Source organism: Pseudonaja textilis, chromosome 1 (assembly GCF_049901715.1).
Source record: "Pseudonaja textilis isolate UNSWEBS1 chromosome 1, rPseTex1.2, whole genome shotgun sequence".
NCBI classification, from domain to species: domain Eukaryota; kingdom Metazoa; phylum Chordata; class Lepidosauria; order Squamata; family Elapidae; genus Pseudonaja; species Pseudonaja textilis.
In genome coordinates, this window is record NC_141990.1 from 270,869,629 (window position 1) to 270,895,273 (window position 25,645).

Consider the following 25,645-nt stretch of genomic DNA (forward strand, 5'->3'; position numbering starts at 1 on the left):
TTTTATATGGAACAGATCTTACTATGGAATTTACACATTCTCCTGGGAACCGAATTCATGAACCCTTGTACTTAAAGCAGGGGTGTCAAACTGGAATTCTTCAAGGACCAGATCAGCATTGTAGTTCTTCTCTGTGGGCCAGCTTGGGGGGGGGAGGAGAACGGCAGTGGCACAGGGGTTTGTAGCACCCTGCTGGCTAAAACGGGGTGTGGGGGTCCACAGGCGGCCCCGTGCCTCGTTTTCACCCTCCATGGCCTCCTGGCAGCACTCTGCCGGGCAAGAGTGGGCTGCGCAGCCCATTTCTGGGCCCATTTTCGGCCAGCAGAGTGCTGTAGGAGGCCATGGAGTGTGAAAACAAGGCGCATGGGGGCTGCACACAGCCCATTTTAGCTGTTAGAGGCACCGCGGGCCAGTCCTTTGATAGTTCCAGGCCGGCCTCATGGGCTGGATTTAAGCACCCCACAGGCCAGAGGCCCACAGGCCTTGAGTTTGACACCCCTGACTTAAAGTGATTGTGTACAGTGCATTACTTTTGAGAAACATCCGTGTCTTGATACTTGCAAGAAAGGATCTACAGAGACTTCAGATTAGCGTATACAGTCCGCTTTCCTTTTCATTAAGAACTCAGAGAAGTGTAGGTGTTACATTCTAGGTACCCTGTTTGTCCAACAATATGGCCTCCCCCAATAGGTAGTCCCAGCATGTTTTATAGGCATGAAATGAAATTAAGCCCCTCCCCCCAAATTAAGGCCTATATTAAAACATGCGAAATGGGGGGGAATGGTGGGGGGGCTTGCCGTTAGGAAGTACTTTAGTTGCACACCTGGATATGGTGCTGCCTGCATTGACCCCAATATGAAGTGCCCCACCAACGCCGAGGTCAACATCCAAGCCATCGCTGCCCACCCGCCCGAAGATGCAAGAGGGGGGGAAATTAAGTCACCCCAAAAAAGACGGCCTTTTTTTCGGGGCTCAAAAAAAAATAAGACCCAGCCTTATTATATGAGAAACACGGTAGTTCTCGCTTTATGACCATTCGTTCAGCGACTGATTGAAATTACGATGAGAGATGAATGAATGGACCTCAAAGTTACAGCCATTGCTTCATTTCTGCCGTCACATGCTCAAAATCTAGCTAGGTGCACGTTAGTGGGAGAAAGAAGACCTTGAACATCAGCTGGGGTAGCCGGGGATGGCAGAGGGCAGCAGTGCCAAAAGAGCAGGGACTGAGGAAACATAGAGGGGGGGGAGAAAACTGAAGTGGAGGCAAGCATGGCAGGGCAGGAGAAGCATGAGGCCCTCACCTAATGACCACAGCTGTGACTACTAGAGTGGGTGTTGCTAAATGGTACGATCACGTTTCACATAATGACCGCTTCACTTAGGCAACGGAAATTCTGCTCCCAATCAGGGATTTAAATCTGTATTTTCCGTCCTGTTATTACCAGATTTTGCATGATCAATATGGTATAATTCATCGTTGTATTTTATATATAGTACAGCATTTAAGCAAAGTGTAGAAGCTTGGAATGATGTAATCGGCCATTATTGTGTAATAAAGCAGAAGGGCGAGGTTACATAAAGAGAAGAGACTGTAGAAAATGAAGACGTGATAAAATAGAAACCAGGAAAAACCAATGCAAAATGCTCTTGCAAGATTACAAGCTTCACAAACATTCCATGATCAAAAACATGGAGGTTTGCCCTATCTCATCCATAGGTTTCCAAGCGAAAGAGCACATTACAAATTTTGGAGCATGAAATGCTTCATTGAATGCCTGCGTATTGGGCATAGATTTATCTTCCAATTTTATTTTCTAAACATGCCTATGGGAGTCAAATATATAAAAAAATACCTATTATCTTGAGCCTTTTGCTCTCCAATATATACATTTTAATTAAAAGTTTTTTTAAAAAAAACCCCGCAGAGCATTAAACTTGATAGGTATCAAGGGTCCCATAGACAATCACAAATGCCATATTAAAGACCTAAAATCTACTCTACCAATAAAACCTTTAATGCGCTGACTGGAGAAGATCCAAATCTCATTTCTACCGACTGCATGTTTAGAAGGAAGGTATGAAAATAAGCTGCTATTTTCTTTAGGAATTATCTCTGTGATTGATTGTTTTGCAGACAAATTGTTGCAGCTTCAGATTCAGTCAAATTTAGCACATTCACTTTTCACGATCTTGTTCATGATGATACAGCAGAATAAATCTGTGCTGTGGTCTGGTTGGTTTGTACTCTTGACCCATACCAGCACTACAACTGTAGAGTTGTAATTGCAGGAATGTTCCAATCTCGGATGGCAAATCTCAGATAAAGAATGTTTCCAAGCAAATACAACTCAGGCAAACAAAGTCACTAATCTAAAGGAGGATTAGAGAGAGGAAGTAAACATATGTTAGACTTTAACTAGAGATAATTAATTGTATTAATTACTGTGCTAAACAGTAACGAAAGTTAAGCAGTAACCAAAGTTAACCAGTGATGGAGGATAACTAAAAACGTGTATAAATGCAAGACTAAACTCCAATAAAAATGATCATGATTCAGTTGTTCATGATCAAACAACTCGACTGCCTCGTCATTACAACATACAACAATTATGGTACAAAGATCATCAAAAATAAGCATGACTGGGATCACAAAACACCTAGCCAACAAAATAGAATAATAGATATTTCTTCATATCACAGATAATTATGAAAGCAATGCACAAAAAGACAAAAAAAAATTATCTCCACTCACCACATCACTATGAGTTGTGTAGAGATTGTCCGCCAGACTTTCCAATGCAAGCCACTTCACTGGCAGCTTTGAGGCAGAGCCCTGACGGTAATAATCTCCACTATAGATTTTTTTTGAAAGCCCAAAATCAGCAACACAGACGTTCATGTTTTCATCCAGCCTAACAAAGACCAAAAAAGAAGGGGACACATGTAGGAGAATGAGCAGCAACTGAAAGAACACAGGAATAAGAAGGTTTAGTTTCTCTCCTTCAAGACTAGAGCTCTTTCTTTGTGCCAATGCAACATGCTCCCCAGGAACAGTTAGAGAAATAAAAGATGCTCAGGTTTTTGCTGAGCCAGAGTCTTGAGTGTTTAATGGCCGCCTACTGGTCCTCATGAGCTGACGTTCACAGTGACTATGCTCTGAAGAGGGAAAAGTAGGTGATTTGTTTCATGTTGGTTTTTTTCCATAAATGTATTTTATAATACAGTTACTCCTCGTGTATTTAATACTTTTCTCTACCGCAAAAGCTATGGCACTTTCCAGAGGAATTCTGGGGCTGGATCCTTGCTTTTAGGCAGTGACATTATATATTTCTCATACACAGCCTGAAAGAATTCGGTTAGTCAATAGTTTTGCCTTGAATACATGGTACCAAGCATTTTAAAGTACAAATTGTCTTTATTAAAAGAGTACCTATTTACAAATGCAGCAAGAATATGGATACACTACATACTTCTCATTTATTTAGTTGGAAAGGCCATAAGTAGTGGTATATTTGTGGGATTTTCCCTTCCATATACAAATATGTAATTAAGCTGTAGAAAAGGAAGTAACTGTTCTGTCTTCCTGTCCTTCTGTTTTTCTGTCTGTCATCTATCCATTCATCCATCCATCCTATCTGATTATTATCTCACTTTTATTCAGGGGTGGGAATCAAAAATCCCAACAACCGATTCCCTGCCTGATTGCTGGATGTGCATGGCCTACTAGAACTTCCAGGAGGATTGTCCTTCGCCTTCCCCAGAGTCTCCCTAAGGCCTCTGGGAGGGTGAAAATCACCTCTCCGGGGCTCTGGAAGCCCTCCGGAAGCTGGAAACAGGCCTGTTTCCAAACTTCCAGAACTTCCAGGAGGGCCATTTTTCACACTCCCAAAGCCTTCACATGGACCCTGCGCTTACCTGCATCCAAAATGGGTCAGGTGGAGCCTCCTGGGAGAGGCCAGGTGGGTGGCAGGGGCCAGCTGGTCAGTTCAACTACTGGTTCGGTGAGCCGGATGTAAATTTATATCCGGTTCACCCGAACTGGCCCTAACCGGCTGAATCCTACCTCTGCCTTTATTACTTTATAAGTAACTCAAGGCAACAAACATACACAATACTTCCTATTTGCCAACTCCTATGGTCCAATCCTGAATCAAGCGGTGTTATCTATGATATTCTTCCTTGGAACAATGCCAATGGCTGGCTCAATTTGAAGGAAGTACTACATTGAAACACTCTTGCTTGTCACCCACAGGTTAAGTAAAGAATAGAACAAAGCTGAGAGCAAGCAAGCATCTGTCAGCCCTTCAAAGTAGTCTAAACAAGAAACATAAGTACTAATACCAACCTCATTGTAAGGTTAAGTTACAGAATCTCTCAAGTGTGAAAGCACTTCTTCTCTCCCTTGCCTTTACTATTCAGAGAACAAGGAAGGGTTCCCACTGCGATGCTTTTTCCAACCCACCCCCAGCCCCACCACCCATTCCTTCTGTGGATTGAAATGTCTCTTGTCTAACCATTGCCCTGACTGGTTCTGCCTCCTATCTCCCAAGGTTATTCTCACATCCCATTACAGTATCAACTACCAAAAGCACAGCACAGAATTTCAGCTGGATGGTGTTCCTAAATTCAATAAATCAGGGCATAGACGGTCATTGCTCCTCTTTCAGCAACCAGGCTAGAATGAATATCCTTAAAGAATACGTTGATGACCTTGTCCTAAATTGCTTGCCTTTCTCATTATTCTTTTGTTCATTCCAGAAAGGGAGAAAGGTGGAAGTATGCATTCTCTGAAACAGTGCAAATTCATCGGCTATCATATGAAAGAGATTTTTTTCAATCCCTAATCATTCTAGTATTTTTGCTGAAGAAGCATCAGAATGTAGAAGTCAAGGATTTATTTGATGATGTTTGCTTTTCTAAATCAGAACATCGAAGTGGGAAGTACAGGTAATCCTCAACATACAACTGTTCAAAATTACAACAACCCTGTAGGTGACTTATGACCATTTTTCACACCTACGACTGTTGTAGCATCCCCATGGTCACACGATCAAAATTCAGATGCTCAACAAGTGACAATTTATGACAATTGCAGTGTCCCGGGGTTGTGTGATCCCCTTTTGCGACTTTCTGACAAGCAAAGTCAATGGTATTAAGTATTTTAGTATTTATTTGATTTGTCAATCGCTTACAAGATACAGGTATAAAAATAAATATAGTTTTGAATAAATGAGATAGATACTTATAAGAAAAATAAAAAACAATAGGACAGTGATGGTAGGCACGATTGGTGTGCTTATGCACGCCCCCTAGAGACCTCTTAGGAAGGGGGTGAGGTCAATAGTAGACAGTCTAAGGTTAAAGTTTTTGGGGTTTGGGGAAGAAACCACAGAGTCAGGTAGAGTATTCCAGACATTGACCACTCTGTTGCTGAAGTCTTATTTTCTGCAGTCAAGTTTGGTATGGTTAACCTTGAGTTTGTATCTATTGTGTGCACTTGTATTGTTATGACTGAAGCTGAAGTATTCATTTGCAGGTAGGACATTGCAATGTATGATTTTATATACATTTAGATCGGACCGTAGGCGGCTTAGTTCTAGGTTTTCTAGGTCTATAGTTTCAAGTATGGTGGCATAAGGTATTCTGCAACGAGTAGAGGAGGGGAAGCCAGATTCATTTAACAGCTGTGCTACTAACTTAACAGTTGTAGTGATTCACTTAACAACTGTGGCAAGAAAAGTCATAAAATGGGGCAAAATTCACTTAACTGCTTCACTTAAATTTGGGGTTTGATTGTGGTCGTAAGTTGAGGACTACCTGTATATTAGAATAAGGTGTCAAGTATTTTATTTTAATCTTAGCCCCAATTCTCCCCCAAACAGGTACAGTTAGGCCTTCCCAATCCAGAGCCTCTAAATTCATTTTTTATGTACACTTTAATTCTTTGATAAGGGCGTTGTGGACTTACATGCAGTTCCGAGCAGCTAGATCCCTATGTATAAAGTTTTTGGAGCTCAGGTATTCCATGCCACTAGCAATGTGAATCATAAACTTTAAGAGGGTCTGAAGTGGCAAAGTCTGTAAAAAAAAAGAAGTACAGTGGAAGGTAGATTATTAAGAAGAAAATATAATATTTTATGCCACGAGTTCCAGAGATGACAAAACTAAAGTAGCACAGAAAAATCTTAAATCCTACTATGGAAACAGCCATTTTGGTCTTTCATTAGGAGCATTTAAAAATAAATGAATCAACAACACATGGAAAGCAGAAGCTCTCTCCACTGGTCATTTTAGAGGCCAAGTTACAACAAATTCCCTGCACCCAAGAAGCAGGACATCAGGAGAAGGGGCTTCTTTTTACTTTGTGCTGTATGTTTTCTCAACTGGCAAAACTTAAATAGGAACCTTTTCTCCTGGAAGAGCAAATAGTGTAATGTAGGAAAAGCCGCCCAACAACATTTAAATGATATCTATGATTTTTCTCATAAAAAGAATTGTTACTCCAAAAATCAGTAGGCTGTTAATGTACAAGTATGAATTTCAATTTTCAATGTAATTTATTGCCGTCAAAGACCAATGCAAACAAATAACATTAAAGACAGAGTTAAAATACATTTGTTAAATAACCTAACAAACATCTAATATGTTAAATCCAGGATACAGCCTACCGTATATTAGACTGTAATGTAAACACTAAAATTATATTAAGCATGAAATCTAAAATTACAAAATAGTAAAGATATCTATTAATATCAGTGAAGTGGTAGTATCTAAAATTTAAATGAGTAATACTCATAGGAAATGTATTGTGGGATATTGGCCCACAAGAGTTCGACAAAATCTGCCATACAAAATCTAACTACATGTGCTGTAACAAGAGGTATTTTGTTTATAAGCAGCATCTGGGCAAGGGCTGAATCTGGGTGACCCGATATCTATTATGTCTCCCTAATGCTGGGTGTCAAACTTGATCACGTCATCAACGTATCACAACATTTTTTGCCTTTGCGGAGCTGGGGTGGGCGTGGCTGTACATGACGCATCTGGTCTGCAGGCTGCCAGTTTGACACCCCTGCCCTAATTGGAGCAGTGAAGAAGGCCACATTCTGTAGTTTCTACCTCTCCAGAATCACAGGGGCAAATGTTTTCAGCCAATGGAACTTCTTTATATTTAGCATCCACTACTGCAGAGGGGGAAGTGTGACATTGGGCAAGAGAGAATGGCTTAGGTGTTTCTAGCTGTGTACGGTAGCTGGCAGCAGTGACAATATATCTGTTGTGCACTGGTGACAGGTAGAGTTACAAATATCAATGTGTTTGGGGTGGTTTTTTTAATCCTTTATGTCCTCAAACCCTCCAGTAAATATCTTAAAGCTTAACCTTGTTTTTTACAACTGATCTAATCCAAACATTGCATATACTCTAACCTGACTGAGAAAAATACTTCAGTTAAAAAAAAAACCCAAACAACACTATTACACTTCAATTGCAGCATTATCAGTCTGAAGGCAAAGATTTTGCAAAGGTCAGCGCTAGTAAATAATTTTTTTTTTCATCCTAGACCAAGTTAAGTCCAAGAATATTAAAGAATTCCTGGAAGCCTGGCGTGATGGATGACAAATCAGCCATCGAAAGGTACATAGAGATAAACAACAGCTACATATTGTTCAAAAGAGACAAGCAAAAGCAAAAAAATGGGGGAAAGATCAAAAACCTGCTCACCAGATATCGACACACAGATATGCAGAGATTAACACCAAGACTAGCACTGGATTAACAACCAAGCTGTAAACAACAACCCAATCAAGGAACTACCAACTCAGATAATCAAACATCAAGCAACAGCCTAATCAAGGAAGCACCCAAAATATGCGCACTAACACTGACAGGGCAAGCCACTTGTACATAAGAACAAACCACACTCTCTTCTAGCACTGATGATGTTACTTAACCTACCCTGTTTCTCCAACAATACAGCCTCCCGCAATAGGAAGTCCCAGCATGTTTTATAGGCATGAAATGAAATTAAGCCCCTCCCCCCAAATTAAGGCCTATATTAAAACATGCGAAATGGGGGGAATGGTGGGGGGCTTGCCGTTAGGAAGTACTTTTGTTGCACACGCAGATATGGTGCTTCCTGCATTGACCCCGATACAAAGTGCCCCACCAACGCTGAGGTCAACATCCAAGCTGTCGCCGCCACCCGCCTGAAGATGCAAGGGGGGAATTACGTCACCCCGAAAAGACAGCCTAGCCATTTTTGGGGGCTCAAAAAAAATAAGACCCGGCCTTATTATATGAGAAACACGGTAGTTAGTTAACCAAGTTTCGTCTATAAGAAAACAACTAAGCTCAGAGAGTCCCATGGACTCCTTAGTTCAGCCCTAAACTGCAAATATTTTCTTCCAGACGCATTCTTCCATGTTTTTCCCCTAGCACGCATACAAAAATTAGCAAAGAGCACTTTAACTGCTATTGGCAACAACATAGCAATGGTACTTAAGACTTACATACCATTTCACAGTGCTTTTACAGCCCTCTCTAAGCAGTTTACAGAGTCAGCATATTGCTCCCAACAATCTGGGTCCTCATTTTACTGACCTCAGAAGGATGGAAGGCTGAGTCAACCTTGAGCCAGTCAGAATCAAACTTCTGGAGCGAGCACTGAGTTAGCCTGCAATATTGCATTCTAACCACTGTGCCACCATGGCTCACATTGCTTTTAACCCCTGAAAAGCACATTTAGCATTTCTGGAATTAAAATTTAATGGCAGTTAGCACAGGAGTTTTAAAATAGTTGTGACTTCCCACATGTTTTATATGTTCAAAAGTGTTAGCAATTTTCATTGTATGTAATTAATAGCCCACCTAAGACTCAGATTACTACAACTTGCTTTACAGGGAGCTCCTCCTGATGACTATCCAGAAACTTCAACTGGTTCAGAATACATCCCAAGCTACAATCCTACTTTGAGAGCTGCACTGATTCTCTGTTTGGTTCCAGGTGGAATTCAAGGTGTTAGATTGGATGATACTTTGAAAGTCCTACATCAGGGTTGTCCAACCTTGGCAACTTTAAGACTTGTGGACTTCAACTCCCATAGCTTCAACTCCCATAGCAAAGCTGGCTGAGGAATTATGGGAGTTGAAGTCCACAAGTCTTAAAGTTGCCAAGGTTGGACACCCCTGTCCTACATACTCAGCCCTTGATGATCTAAAATAGCTCTTTCCCCCAATTGCCCAGTATGATGTGACCTAAGAGTAAATTCACTTTAAATTTCTTCTCTCAAGAATGATCATCTTGAGAGGAGTCATGAGACAGGCTTTCTTAAATGCAACCCCTTGGATTAGCTTCCACCTTAAACTCTTACAAGCTTCAGGAAAGCCATTAAAACTTGGATGTTTACGAAAACTCTGAGAGCAGAACTGATATAAATTGCAAGTCCCTTTATTGGTGTGTTTTGAGGATTGTTCTTTAGATGCTGAAACCTTTTATAATTTTAGCTGTAATTGCTAATATTTATTTTGTTGTTTGTTTTTAATTTTTAACCATCTTACTGGAAGAGGAGAAATCAGAATCTTTTTGAATTGTAACAGCAAATACAGTAAGCAGCACTGCAAGCAACCAACTAAACAAATCAATAAATGACAATAGTTTATAACAGTGTAAACAATAGAAGATCGATTAATCTCAGTCTTGGTTTAAGAGAAAAAAACTTACAAAGGGGTTTTCTCCAATCCTGGACATTAGTAGAAAAGAGTGAAGGTCTCCATGCTTCATGAAGGGTAGGACAACCATTGGGATTGGAAGGCGACCTTTAGGCCGATTACGCAAACTGACCCCTGATTTGAGATAACAGAAATGTGCAGTTAGCAAGAACCACTATACCTGTAATAAATTATCATAAATATTTAGAATACTTCCTTCTTCACAAACTGCTGAAAATAACACTACATTCTGAGAGGGTAGCATTTCTAAACTCTTCAGGGGATTACTGCAGTTGATAAGTTAGTAACCCGGTTGTTAAGTGCACCTAGTTTCCCGACTGACTTTTCTTGTGAGAAGTCACGTGATCTTGGGACCCAGCGAAGGTCATAAATATGAGCCAGTTGCCAAGCATCTGAATTTTGATCACATGATCATGGGGATGCTGCAAAGGTCATAACTTTGAAAAAGGTCATAAGCCATATTTTTCCCTGCCATGGTAACTTTGAACAGTCACTAAATGAACTGTTGCAAGTCAAGGACTTCCTGTATCAAAAACACTAGGCATTCTTCAAGTAACCTGACTTTTTATCTGGATCAAATAACATTCAAAAATACCACATGGTAACTCCAAACTGGGGAATATTTTCTTATTTGGACTCAGAAACATTCCATCTAAAGCAACAGGATGGTTTCAGCCTGACAGTTATATTTCTTAACTATCACAACTGCTTGCTTCCAACTTTGCAGCCTATTTATTGCCTCTCTTTCTTAGGTTCATTTTTGAGAACCAATATTTGTTGGAGAAATGAGGACTATCAAATAAGAAAAGTCTTCAGGAAGAATTATTTGAAATGTAACAATATACATAGGCACTGAGAATGGCTACACTCCAAATACTGTACATTGGTGACTACTGTTCCTTCTGATTTTCAATTACATGGCCTGCTGAAAGCCTCGGTTGATTTTTTGTTTGGGTTTATTCTTGGTGACCATTGTTGCTTTTAAAATTCTTTGCTTATATTGTTTTTCTATTGTTTCAACAGATTGCTAGACACCCAGGGTTTGATTTGTAAGATGGGCAGCCATATTGATAGATTTATAAATTAATAAATTTCCATCTACAAATAAATTGTAGAATATATACTTTGGGATCTCTAGTGCAAACATTAAATGTGACAATGCTCACCTATTAATTTAGTAATGTGTGGATGGTTAAACTCCTTCATGCAAGCAGCTTCTTTCAAAAACTCCTCTATGTCGTTGGAAGTGAAGATGTCAGCTAAAATAAAGAGAAGTACTACTGAGATTTCTTTTAAACTCATTGGGGACAAATTCAAGAAAAGGAGCCGAATGGACAAAGAACAGTTGGGAGTCTATAGGAAAAGCTGAAAAGTAAAACAGGTTAAATGAATAAGAATTCAAGACAGGCACAGTGCAATCTGTTTAGTCCATAGTACTGGCCATTAAATATAAGTCAGATAGATTGGATATGAACGGTGTTATTAGTTATACTTTTATTTGACATTTGTCAAACATTTAAGTTATTAAAAAAAATGGGAATATAAATGTAACCATAGAGTACAGCATCATTACGCTATGCTGAGTGGAGCATATGGGAATTAAAAATCAACACATCTAGAGGGTGTCAGTCTGAAGGCTGTTGGTTTTGATGCTACACTTTGTTGTGCTTATATCTCTACTTTTTATGCTTATATTGAAATTTTTAACTGTGTTCACTGCACTGTTGAGAAGGATGGCCATATATATTGAAATATAACAAATATGCATTCAAGGAATATGTAGAAAGGGAAAAAATGTGAAGAAAGGTAAACCACAGCCAACTACCGTATTTTTCAGTCTGTAAGACTCACTAGACCATCTAGATTTAGAGGAGGAAAACAGGAAAAAAATTGTTTTTTGCCTCCTGTTTTTGCCCTCCCTAGAGTCCAGAAGCACTCTGCAGGCCAAAAATGGGCCCAGCATCGAGGAGGCCCAAAACGGGACCTGTGCAGGGTTTAGGAGGCCAAAAAGAGCACGCTTTTGGACTGCAGAGTTCTTCTGGATGCCAGGGAGAGCAAAAACAGGACCCGCGGAACCCTCCAGAGGTCAAAAATGGGCCCGTTGTTGGTTTGCAGAGTGCTTCTGGATGCAGGGGAGGGCAAAAACATGACACACGGAGGGTTTGGGAGGCCAAAAACAGCACAGGGAGAAAGGGAAGCAACGGTGGCAGAAGGTCTCCTGATACAAAGTGCCCCACCAACGCTGAGGTCAACATCCAAGCCGTCACCGCCCACCCGCCCGAGGATGCAAGGGGGGGGATTAAGTCACCCCTGAAAAGACGGCATAGCCATTTTTTCGTGGCTCAAAAAAAAAAAAAAGACCCGGCCTTATTATATGAGAAACACGGTATATAGTTTGGTGAGAATACACAAACTCAGAAAATGGAAGATTTATGGTGACAAAATGGGATGGAGACAGTTCAATTAATTTAGATTTACTCACCTTTTAGCATTTTCACTGCTACTTTCTGGAGAGAGCCATCAGGCATTTTCAATTGACCCTCCCTGACGGAACCAAATTCCCCTAATAAATTACAAAAAAAAAAAAAAAGGAACGTAAAGGGGTATGGTAATTTAAAAAGCTCACTGCAGTTAAATTGCGGGAAACAAGACAACACATGGCACAACATAGGAGAACAAACCCATCAGGACAAGATTCAGCAGTCCAGCTGCATTTAAAAGACAAAGGCCACTCTTTTGAAGATAGCAAAGTTTAGATTTTTAGACATACAGGACCTCTGGTTTGAATGAGGGTTTAAGGAAGCCATCTATGTCAAAATTGAACAACCATGAACTGGATGACTTGAGAACCTCCATAGGCACTTCAGTTAAAGTTTGTTTTAGGATTTAGAGTAGAATGCTTAGGTTAAAAATTATAAAGATGTAAACTACTAAGTCAGAATTTCTTCCAGTCAAATATCTTCTTCCATGGGAATATTTTCTGAGAAGGAATATAAAAACCATAACATTTGCACTGAAAGTCTACAGATTTTTTTTCCTCCCAAGGAATTACAGAAAAACAGGAATTGATAGAAACCTAAGGTAGATAGAACTGAAGGTTTCTATCAGTAGCCAACTTATGCTGGAAGCAATAGGACATAAAAATGTTTAACTGCATTGTATATCTGGAGGTTTGACAAGGTGCTAGTAACAAGCTACAGCAATAATCTTCCTAAATTTCTCGATCCTCCAAAAATATTTCTGCTGCCATAATCTTCCCTATTAGCTTTCCTTCTATTCATTTCCTGCAGCTTTCACACATTTTGTGAATACATTCTCCAGTTCCACTTTTATGCTATTCTTTGTTTTTTTTCTAATTCTCATGTTCTTTGATACGGTGTACAAATGCCTCTAATAATCACAATGTACAGGCAGGCCTGCATGTTTAGCCCCAGATAATTCAATCTGTCAGCCTCGATTCTCTTCTAAAAGCAGCAACAGAATGATGAATATTCCTAATTTAAAAGTTCCCATTCCTAGCTACATTCGGTTGTAACTATTGCAGTTTAGGTCTCTGCCATTTAGTGTGGCTAAATCCTTAGAAATCAAATATTTGTAAACAATATAGGAACTGAGCTTAATCAAAGTAAATGCATTTTCTGTAAGTTTGGGGAACTACTCACCTTTGCCTAGCATTCTTCCCAGAGTAAACTGTTGTTCCTGGATTAGGACATCTTTCAATTTGGTCTTCAATTCATCACTGATTCCTATACTATCCACTGGATAAACAGAAGAAAACAAGGGCAACTAGATCAATATGCTTTTGATCCAAGAAACAATTAGTGTTGCATAATTTAGAATAATCTTCCCTCATCTTTGGCATTGAGATGTGTTAAATTACAAGTTCCCAATGTATTGGATAGCACAACCTTTGATACCATGAGTAGAACACATGGGAATTAAGGTTAGATGCACTGAAGGGCAACAGTGTGAGGAACACTAGGTAAGAGTATATGAAAAATGAACAAGCCAAAACAAAGAATTTGTTTTGGAAATAAATTCACTCTTACTCCTAGGAAGTAATTTCTTTTTTAGTCTTATAAACCACATAAAGCAACAAAGATGCAATAAAGTTGCTTTTTTCAGTGCTATAACATTTCAGTGTTTCAAATTATTTGCTCTACTTCCCTTGAATGGTAGAAAATACGAATTTAAAATCCAGCCATTCCCATCCTGGTCATCTCCACTTAATGCCTGGCAATTCTGGGAGTTATAGTCTGGAGAATACAAGTGGGGAAAGACCGCTTTAAACAGTATCTGTGAATCAACCTCAAAGATAGCACTTTATACTTCAGTCTGAAGCTAGCAAGCCCTGGCTTTTATGATATAATCAAGTTCCAAACAGCAGTACAATAGGTGAACTCTGATTTGAAATCTAGTACAAATTTTTAATCACGGCTTCAGACTTCACAGTTTGATCATCCTCCCCAGTTTATGTGAGAACAAGGGTCTCTATGGTCAGCTGGATTTATACCCCAATGAACGTGTATAAGGTATTCATTTTACTCATAAATAATTTGAATCAGGATTCAGCTAAAAAGAAGCAAAATGAAAACAGGCCCTTGATGACACGGTAATCCAGCTTTGTAGGATGCACCCCCCCCACCCCCACAGAAGTTAAAGGAGCATGGATAGGGGTACCAATTTTGCATAAGGCACGTTCTTATTTAGTCTTTCAATTTGGCAAATGAATAGAATATTACATGTATCATCATCATCATCACAATGTTATTAGGAGATGGTTTGACAGAGGAAGAGAACAGCACTTCAGCTAAGAGAATGGAAATACACTTGCTGAGGAAAGAGTCACATACATATTACTTACACGTTACTTCAATAAGCTCTGGGACTCGGTTGAATGATCGCACTGCTCTGAAATGGACTACAGGATCACCTCCAACCACACTGCCAAAGGCTTGACTACATCGGGGGGTGGGGGGAGCAAAGAACATCTCATAAAATGTACAAAATAGAGAAATCACAAAACCTAAGTTATGTACTTACTACAGACAACAGCTAAGAACTTCTTTATCTTGGCAATTATTTTCTTTTTTCTGAGGCAGTACAAAAATATCAGAAGACCCAGGAAAATTGTTTCATACTTCCAAAGGGCCTCTGAAAAATGGCTACATTTACAATGCAGTATTGTAAAGGATGGAAAAATGGAACTCCTCTAAGGCTTGATCTACTGCTTCTTCTCAATTATTACCTATGCCACTCTCTTCTTATGGTTCCTTCTTTCCCTACCATCTTACTGGCAAAGTATTATATAGTCTAGGGGTCTTCAACCTTGGCAACTTTACGACTTGTGGACTTCAACTCTCAGAATTCTGGGAGTTGAAGTCCACAAGTCATAAAGTTGCCAAGGTTGGAGACTTCTGATATCATCAGTGGCACAGGGGAATCTTGAAGCCAATTCTACAGCTTGTTGTCTGAAGGGCTGGTTGTGAAATGGAAAGACCAAGTAGGCCATCCGTCTTTCCATTCCACAAAGCAGATATTTTAAGATTGCAATTCTCAATCAGGAGGACAAAGACTATCATATTTTCCATATGTGTGTGTGTGAGAGAGGGGGGGAGGGAGGGAGAAGGAGAGGGAGAGGGAGAGAGGGAGAGAGAGAGATAATATGAAAAAGAAAATGAAAGAATATACAAAATATAAAGTGAAAATGAAATGCTTTACATGGTTAAAGGCTATGCCAGCTAAGGAATTCCGCTGACATATCAGTGGGCAACATTTTGAGAATCTCTGCACAAAAGAATGTTGAAATTACAATGGGGATGATAAACAGCAAAAAAGGGCGAAAAAAGACTTTTACCCAAATCGAGTTTCTTTTCTTCTTCTCCGTAGAAGAATTAGGGCTAAGGCAACTGCTGTAACCAGCGCCGTTAGAATTCCTAAAACCACAGGAACCCAGGATGTTCCATAAAGAGGCTGCCTTTGCCCCCCTGTTTAGAAAATACAATCCTTGTAAGAAAGCGAAATGTTTCGTTAGCCTATAGACATTTTCATCCCTGAAAGAGCTTTAGCTCTAGAAGGAGGTTCACCAATGGTATTCTAAATATCTCTAAAGTGATGTAGCAACATAGCCAACAGTGCTGTTGAAGTGATCCATCCCCGTTTGGTCTGTTTCTGGACTAGCCATCCTTAGAAGAGAAGGCTGTGCCTTTGGTTTCATCAATCTTGCTAATTTTGTTCTTAGGTAGAGGCTGAATGTTCAAAGATGCAACTGGAATACGATGCCAACTTTATCTTGGAGATGTTCACAAGTCATATTACTCCACTCAGTGTGGCTCTTAGTTCCTCTGAAATGTTAAATGTAGCTTTTATGTATCCAAAATCTGTATTCCTCTGGTTTGAGAAAACATACCCATGCGGGAAACTTCCAGGAAGAAGTGAAAAATCAACTGCTTCCATTTGGAACAATTTCCCATTCCTCCATTTTATGCCCATAATCTCTAATGCTTATTATGCAGGTAGTCCTCAACTTACAACAGTTTGTTTAGTGACCATTTGAAGTTACTTTACTGAAAAAAGTGACTTATGACCATTTTTCACACTTACAATGGTTGCATCATCCTCATGGTCATGTGATGAAAATTGAGGTGCCTGGCAACTGACTCACATTTATGATGGTTGCAGTGCCCTAGGGTCATGTGATCACCTTTTGTAACCTTCAGACAAGCAAAGTCAGTGGAGAAGCCAGATTCACTTAACAATCATCTTACTATCTTAAGAATTGCAGCGATGGCAAGAAAAATCGTAAAAGGGGGCAAAACTCACTTAACAAATGTCTCACTTAGCTACAGAAATTTTAGGCTCAATCGCGGTCATAAGTCGAGGACTACCTGTACAATGGATAATTAAATTTGAGATGATCTATCATAATTTAACATACTATAATGTTTATATGGTATTTGCAATGCATTTGTCAACTAAACAGATACTCCTTTGGTCTTTTTAGCTGCCAGAAAAAGGAGTGGGGGGAAAACAAGGCATTCCTTAAATGCCAAGATGGCAGCCCAAAGTTGTCGGAGCATAAGAAGGTTATTGGCGAGCATGGTGGATGATTCTTGGAAATGGATGTGTCCCATTGGAGAAATCACATCCAGGAGTGGGGGGGAAGACCAGGGTCAAGGGGGAAATGTATGATGTAATTTAGTATCGGTTGCATCCAGCTTACGTCAACATGGCCACTCCTAATAAATCAATTTACTTTTCTTTGAAATGCGGCTAGAGACTTTTGATTTGAATGAGGGTGGATTTGTTGGAGCCCTGACAGCATTATTACCACATTGTTGTAATTCAAAAGATTAGCAATTAACAATGGCTTCCTATAATTATTTTATAACTAAGGGCAAAAACTGTCAGATACCCTGATCTGAGAATCCTTATAACCCATTCGGGGGCCAAAAAAAATCTCAAATGCAGAAAATATCATTTCTATTTATCTAGGCCATATCGGGCTTGCAGATTCTTTCAATCATTTTTAATAATATAGTAACACCAAACAATAGTAGGGGAGCCATTTGTATTATATTGCTCTTTTCCTTCATTTGCCCAACGTTCCCTTACACAGAAAATTTGTAATACTCCCAGCCAGTCCCTGCTTCTGCTAGATTGTTTGAAGCTGCTTGTTTCTCATCTGTGAAAACATAATACATGTGCAGCTGGGAATATTGGAAAGAGCACAGCCAGAGGAATACAATGGTACCAGCTCTCTCGCTGTTCCTCATCTGATGCACCATATTAACAACAGCCCTTTTTCCTCAAACACAAACACTTCCTGCATTTGCCACTTACCTATTAAATCTTGGGATGTAAGCAGTAAGGGCTCACTCCAGGGTCCACAACCGGCTGAACTGAGTATACAGACCTTGATTAGAAGGTCTTTTAAGGGATTCCACATAGAAAGGTTAGCTCTTGCTTCCTTCACAATCAATTCCCCCTATAGACCACAAATGGTGCATTGTCATTCAAGTGACACTTGTTCATTATTACTTTTGAATGAGAAAATCAATTTCTTCTGTTCCAAGTTATCTAATAATCTTGGGATCATGGTTTGTTGCACAGTCTAGTATTGTTATCTGCCCTTTCCAAAAGACAGTAGCTTGGACTTACTTGCTACAACCGTAAGAAGTTATTTGTGTTTCCGGCATCTCCTGTTTGCTGGCCTGAACTGTTTAGGTTGACAAGCAAAGCTATTCCAGGGCAATTCAGAGTCTGAACTGTTCTACCCCATGCAGCTGCTTGCAGTCATTGTCTAATTTTCCACCTTTATGAAATTCACTGGTTTTCATCAAATAAATTCTGTGCTTTAAAGCCCGGAAATCAAGACTTATGCATAGTCTTTGTCATACAGTTACATAGTAAATAACTGATGATTTGATTTTGCACTAAATTGTGGCATTATTTATTGCACAATTGAACTGTGGTCTCTGAGCCAAACCTACTTTGTATCCATGTAAGGATGGAATTACTGCAAAAAATATTATTTTCTAGTTTAGAAATAAAATGTTGTCCATAATGCAATAATGGGAGAAATTTAATTCCATCGTATTAAGAATTAAATCTTTCTTCCCAGATATCTCCTGCTTCCTACCCCAGTTCATGTATGATTGGTATGTTTGTCTGGGGCTACTTGATAACTCAATTGTTTGCTATATCAGCAAACTATTACCACTGTTATTAAAAGAAAGGAGCAGTGTAGTAACAGTTAACAGAATCCCGATTCGGTTCCCTAAAAGTAGCTGACCAAATGGATTGGTAGACAATAATCCTATCATTCCTAAATTTAAAAAACCTGGGCACAAAATTACAATTTATATCTGGCATTCCAAGTCGCAAAAATCAGTAATACTAGATAACAGAACAAGTGATCCTCAGTCTCTCACTGGTGAAAGAGTATGTGAGGTAGGGCATTAAACCGGAAAGTTCGTGTTGAGGCAGACAATTTTTTAGTCTTGCTATCCTATTCCTTACACAGGTTTCGCAGTCCAAAGAACAAATACAATATGCATGTCTAATATCTAAGCTGCCATGAAGAGAAGCCTATTCCAAGCATGAAAATTGTAAGGCTTCCTACATTCAGGTATGCCTTAAAAGCACTAGCATTACCTCTTCAATCCCTACTATTTCAGTCCCTAATATTTCTTGCTTTCAGTTGTCCTAGCAAATCTATTCTTATCAGGGTGGCTAGTTTTTAATTTATACTCTCCAAGACTAAATCAGTTATATCTGTGCAAAGCAGTGTTATCCTTTCGGGGATATATTTGAAATGCCTCCACTTTTTAAGTATTTCTTTTGTTTTTTGAGGGGAGCATAATTCTCCAGCCTTAATCAGCAAGTTAAACAAAACCAGATGCAGAATAAATGCACTGACAATACACAAAGAAACATTTCTCACTGCAAAACTGATCACCATTACTCAATGTGTGTATGCAACAAGCAGCACAGAGGTGGTATTCAACAGGTTCTGACCAGTTCTGGAGAATCGAGAGTGGAAATTTTTGAGTAGTTCAGAGAACCAGCAAATATCACCTCTGACTGGAGATTTTACCTTCCCCTGCCACACCCACCAAGCCACACTCACAGAACCGGTAGTAAAAAAAATTTGAATCCTACCACTGAAGCAGCAGCCAAATTTTTAGTATGACAAATTTCGCAACTGCCACCATAAAAACACAAATCTTTGAATACACATCTTACCAATATGGAGACCCAACTGCTTTTATTGGCAGTTCTTTCTAACCAAGCTTCTTTTTTAATCATTCAAATTACCTTTTAGAACTCACTGACACAAGATGCAGTGAAATCTATTAGCAGTATTTTCAATTTATAAAGGTCATTTATCACTGGTAAGAAGGGTCTATGGGTTAATTAAACTTCTGTGTTTGGGCATTTAAGCATATTGAACAGTCATTATTATATTTCCCTGCTTGATCACTAGCTAGCTAAAGGATGATGGGAGTTGAAGAAAAATCCATCTGCAGACTATATGGATAGAAAAGGTTCTCCTAAATAAACTTTGTCCTGCTTCATCAAGAGCATAATGTTTCTCGGTTTATTACCTGAGTTATGTTATCTTGGCTCCACTCCAACCTGTATCCTAAGGTATTCTCCCCAAACATTGCTGGAGCTACTGCTTCCCATTCCAAAATCAGACAAGAATCTCTTTGGATAATGCGTACATTTTGTGGAGTACAATTTGGAGCTGCAAGGGAAAGAAAACCGCAATGTATCTGTTGTGCTGTTTAAGAGAGTGCTACTGAATGGCAAGCCACAAAGGACAGAAGCGCTTTAGGAAACCCAGATATCCTAAATGCTATTAATAATCATTTATTAAATTTGTGGTTAAGTTCTACACAGTCTTCTAAAAGGTTTCCCACCTTTTCAACAAGCTCTAAATGCTGAAGCATCCATTTTATCCAGATGTGTGTTGGCCAGTAAAGAATTCTATTCTATCCTACATGGCAGAACTGATAACAGCTTCAGAGTTTCCAATTAACTATACAATAGAAAGCAACAATCATGGAGGCCGATGATTGATTGCTTGAACCCGGCCCTGAGTTTTGCACATTCCTTACAATCTTTGTTTAATCAGACATGCAGTATATCTGTTCAATTAAATCAGGAAAGTTGCTATTTTCCAAATGTTTTCCGATTCAACAAAAAACAATAATTTTTAAGAGTTTCATGCACTCTATCCCTCTAAATCTTACCTAATCCCAAGGTCTGAAAATAGACCCAATCTGAAAAAGGAGAGCTGCCCATCTCATTAGAACACTGAACTCGAACACTGTAATTGGTGGCGTGCTTTAAACCTGGCAAAGCCCGTGCAAAGGGAGGGACAGAGAAAACTTCGGTGACCACCTCATCCTGCAGCTCAGCTACCTTCTGGGATAAAGGGAAAAAGCAAAAACATGAACAAACAGATTCGTGGGTTTCACATAAAATGCGTCATTTGACGAAAATCATAAATCCTAAGGAGAGTTGCATCAAATAAATGATATATTACACATCATCTTGGCTTTGGGCCATTGACAGGCAGTGATGAATCCTTCAAACAGTTGAACCCTGTGAAACAGAAGAAAACTCTAGAATAATCAAAAGATTAGCATAATGATAACAGCAAACGTACAAGGACCAAAAATTTGTGACTGGAGTAATCTAGTATTTTGAAAGCTATTGCCAATGGCTGATGGGCCTTGATGAACAAACAAGCGTATTCCATAAATACAACCTCAATCATTTCCTACCCCTACTTATAGCTTCAGTAAAACTGCAACGAACTGCACTAATGGGAAAAAAAATGAGAAACCTCACACGTCCTACAATAGTTCTGAGATCTTACAGGTGAGACTTCTCAGAATTGCATTCCCCTCTGGAGATCAACAAGAGGAGGAAAGCTACTACATGAAAATAACCCTGCATTTTTAATCTCTCCGGCTAACCGGGCTTTGTACTTTGATGTCTTTTTAAAAAATTTTTACCAACCTATTTTGCACATTTTTACTGATTCCCTTTTATCACGTCAGCCATCTCTCTTGGTTTCAAGGAGAAACTTGTTCAATTAGTCAAACAATTCTTGTTAAAAAAAACATCCCACATTTTCATTTCACGTTAGGCATGCACACATATCTTTTCTTCCTGTATCAACACCAATGAATCTGTATACCTCCGTACTGTATGCATTATGGCTAGAGATGACAGTATGAGCGAGTCTGCTCTTCATAATGGTGCCTTTACAAGCATGTATTCAGCTTTTTTCTCTGGTCCTAGAAAAATAACAATCCCTCCTTTCCTGCAAGCACCAGGGACTGCTAGTAGTAGAAAGCTAGCTCAGAGGGTAGTAATGTTTACAAGTGACTGCACATTTGCATTTCTTTGCTGTAGTAACACACACACACCCCTCTACTTGATCTTTTTATACTAGACCATGGCTGCCTCGCTAAACTTGACATGTCAGAGAATGAAATGCTTCTTTGTTTTTCCCAGCATGGGACACAAATGGATGTAAAGGGGAGGGATGGGGGAGGAGGGAATCCACTGTCTAAGAAGTTTGCAATTTGCTTCTCCCTCTGCTTCAGCCGTGGAAGAAATGATTGTAGGGAGGAGCCTGGAACTTTGAGAGATTAGCACTGTGTGCAGTGACCGATGGACGTGCACGTTAGGAAGAATAGGCTGTACCTAGTACAAGCAGGCAGAATTCTAATGTGCAAGAGGAAACTCATTCTAATCTGTCAAGCGTCCCAAGAAAACAGCAATAAACACTGGGCAGGGGAGGGTTGCATGCAGGGAGTAGAGGTAGCGCCATTAACTCAAAGGGCTCTTTGGTTTCTTGAAAGTCATAGATAAAAAGGCATTATAAAATAGACAAACTACAGCCTCTGCCTAGTTGCTCCTGCTTTCAAAGTTACAGTTTTCTTTGTCCTTCAGGATTAAGTATAAGCTGAGGCCAAAAGCACCTGGAGAAATTGTATTTAGTCCATGGCTCCATTACAGGACTGAGTTGAATCTAAAAAAACCCCAAGGCTTTAAAAACAACCATTCTGTTTTTCTTTCTTTCTTCCCCAGTTCTGTTTCTATAACATCACTCAAACACCTTGTTCTGTCAGCTTGATTAGTCCTAATCATAGTTGTGCCGATGCAGTCACCACAAATCAATGCCTCAAGAAGAGGCATTTTATCTTAATCAAGCAATCACTCAAATATTTTGGAAGAAGGATATTTTTTAAATTTAAGAATACTGATTGCTATAACAACTCCCTGGAGGAGTCCAGGGTAGCTACATTATAGAGATGAATCTGGTCATTTAGCATAAAGGGGCTTAAATTCTCAGCTGAAATTCTCATCTCTCCTTATAGATGCCCAGACTGAAGAACTAAATACATAATAAATTTGCAGTTCTGAACTCATCTGTCCAGGCTGACTCATGGCTTTCCGCAGCAAGAAATACAAAACATACTATTTATTTCAATATATATAGCATTTGCTTCAAGGATTGCAAAACTCCAGCCCAGTCATTTCTCTCAAAGTCACAAGTAAGCAGCTTCATGCCACACCAGTCCTTTTCAAAAACAAAGTCCATAATTTCATAATTGAAATTATTCGTCCTGCTTCTAGCCAATTGTACTCCATGTAAATTCCTGAATTTTTAAAAAACATATAATGGCTTTGTTAGCTCATCAACAATAAACCTACTTAGCTGGTTTTTCTGTGTCGTTGGAAAGCTATTTTTGCAGTTTCTTGCCTAGTCAACCTGAAGGATCTCTAGTCCTTTCCCATCATCTCAATTGCTATTGAAAAAAGACACTAAACATTTAGTGTCTAATAAATTAATATAAGGAACAGATACAAGTCACAGATAAAATGTTTAAGTTCAAAATTAATCAAAGTGATAATAAAGAAGAAAAAGACTTGAATATTTTCTTGGGGAAAAAAGGCTGTTTCTAGCATGCTGCTCCTGGAAGGGAAGAGTTAATTTTTTTCTTCCTCCTGGACTGCAGTTGGTCTTTCAAAACTGTATTTTGTCAAAAAGGCTTGAAAAACACCTACCTTCTGCTGAGGACTATAGGAAGCTTTTCCAAACCTAACTCTTCATGATCAGCATCTTTAGCAGTTGACAACAAAATGGAATCATGTAAATTATGTACTTGCATCCCAAAATCTGACACAAGTACGTATGTTGCAATGATTGGTGGCCAACGGATCTAAATATATAATGTACATACATAAATTTGTATGATCAGACATTATCATTTTCCAATCCTTTCTTCACTCTATGGTAAAACTTTTCAAGGCAATTTTCAAGTATTTGGGAAATAAACATACAGGTAGCAGAAATCTTCAGTGCCCAAATAAGCTGTGAGAACTAGCAAATAAAATTTAACTGTCCAGTTTAAAAATCCCTGAAGAGTTACATTTATCGTGCCAACTCAACTAGTTTAAAAGAAAGTTACTGAGAATAAGTGAGCTTTACGGGATTTCCCAGATCTAAAAGAAAGGGGTTTCACCCAACAAAAGACAGCTGAAAGGGATTTTCCCTTTGCACTTGTTTCAGAGCCAGAGCTTTCGGACAAATCTTATAACTCTAAATGCAGATGGAAAAAATCCTTTGGGTAACTTGGCCTCAAACCATTTAAGCTTTAGAGCAGGGGTGTCCAACCTTGGCAAGTACCAGTGTCATCTTGATCCCATTGTTACTTGGGTGAGCAATGTGATGAAATAATAGGGTACTTACACCCTACTAAGGCAAGTGAGGAGTTAAGAGGGCACTTCCTATAAGAGGACAGAAAAATAACAAGCTGGAGAGATGTGCATGCGCGCGCCCACACACACACACACACAACTGGCAGTAGATATTTGGTAATTATGATTGGATAGTGAAATCATGTGAAACAAGAAACTAATTCTGACCATTCTGACCAAACTAGTTCTGAACCTTTCAACAGAAAAAAGTTTATACTAATATCATCTATTCCAGGAGTGTCAAACTCTATTTCATTGAGGGCCACATCAGAGTTATGTTTGACCTGGGAGGGGCAGGGGGGCATGGCCAGCTCAACATCATTCGTGTCAGGGGCGCCTGTGGCGGCTTGAGCGCTCTGCCAGCAAAAATGGGCTCCCAAGCTCCATTTTTGGCTGTGCTGGCCTCCTGCCAGCCTCTGCCAGAGAAAACAGAGTTTAAGAGGGCAGCCCTCCTAAGTTCCGTTTTTGCTGACAGAAGCACTGCAGGCTGATTGTTTGCTGTTTCCAAGGTGGCCCCGCAGGCCAGATCTAAGCACCCTGAGGGCCAGATCCAGCTCACGGGCCTTGAGTTTGACACCCCTGATCTATTCAGACAATGTAGTTCTTGTTAAATAAAATGTTGAATGATCCACTAACAGTAAACAAAGAGACTGGCTATAATACTCTCCGCCCTGCCTACCACAAGAAGAGGAGAGAATACAAGTCTAAATTTATAATTTTGGAGTAGTGGCACAAGATTTTGAACTAATTATATCCCCATAAAACTTTGCAGAATATAGGCAACTTTTGAACAAATAAATTTAGCCACTTTCTCATCAACAGAAAATTCCAAAGCATCTTCAAAAACAAATCCAGCTGGAGTAAATTACAGTAGTCCAACCTAAATGTTAAATCCATGCATAAATCTTCTCTAGACAGGGCCACAGCTGGTAGAGCAGATCACCTCAGGAAAAAAATTACTGCTATCATCAAAGTTGTCTCAACACTAAAAACTTAGGAGAACTCCTACACTGTATATTTGAATTTTAGAAGACATCTCTAATAACAACTGCAAATGTCTATTTCACATGGGCTTCTTTCCTACAGATAGTATCTCCATAGTATAAATTAAGTCTCAGCTTCTTCATTTCAGAGTGAGTATGACAGGCATTCGTAGGTGTTGCTTTGGTCAACCCCAATTTTGGTTTTTGTCTGCCCACTGCTAGAATGCAGTTATGGAATGAATGCACATCTTATGAGTGTATGTGTGCCTCAAAATGGAAAAAAAAAAAAAGGCCTCCACCCTTGTTTTGAGTGCTGTCTCTTATTCTTGACTCTGCCACGCCCTCAGGACTTTGGCTTCTGGTGTTTCTGCTTCAGCGATACCTGCAGCTTAGTTTTGTCAACAACACATTGGAGAACTGTGTGAACGGGTTCAATCTGAGATGCAATTACCACAATCAATTGCTCCAATGCATGATCAGGTTGCAAAGCTTGTTATTGCCTATTGTTCAGTGATTCCTGTTGGGACAGGCCTCAGAAGATTTGATGCTTGAGACAGAGCAGGAGCAGGCACGTGTTCCTCAGCCTTTCTGTAATATCCCCAACAACTAAGTGATTTTTGTACTTGAAGCAGAAAATCCCT

General features: G+C 39.5%; 1 protein-coding gene across 2 annotated transcripts in view; it reads right to left on the bottom strand.

The window, feature by feature from the left end:
* Positions 1-25,645, bottom strand: part of TYRO3 (TYRO3 protein tyrosine kinase) — a 75,299-nt gene that overhangs the window by 6,115 nt on the left and 43,539 nt on the right. The window contains exons 7-17 of one of the 2 annotated variants that reach the window (XM_026709822.2): positions 20,493-20,664; positions 19,842-19,984; positions 17,575-17,719; positions 15,590-15,719; positions 14,597-14,691; positions 13,395-13,490; positions 12,215-12,295; positions 10,899-10,991; positions 9,725-9,846; positions 5,972-6,081; positions 2,756-2,915 (exon numbers count right to left, since the gene is read on the bottom strand). In XM_026709822.2, coding sequence (XP_026565607.1) covers positions 2,756-2,915; positions 5,972-6,081; positions 9,725-9,846; positions 10,899-10,991; positions 12,215-12,295; positions 13,395-13,490; positions 14,597-14,691; positions 15,590-15,719; positions 17,575-17,719; positions 19,842-19,984; positions 20,493-20,664 — 1,347 coding nt within the window. Of the gene's footprint in view, positions 1-2,755; positions 2,916-5,971; positions 6,082-9,724; positions 9,847-10,898; positions 10,992-12,214; positions 12,296-13,394; positions 13,491-14,596; positions 14,692-15,589; positions 15,720-17,574; positions 17,720-19,841; positions 19,985-20,492; positions 20,668-25,645 lie in introns of both variants that reach the window. The other variant, XM_026709813.2, reaches the window with a different exon arrangement.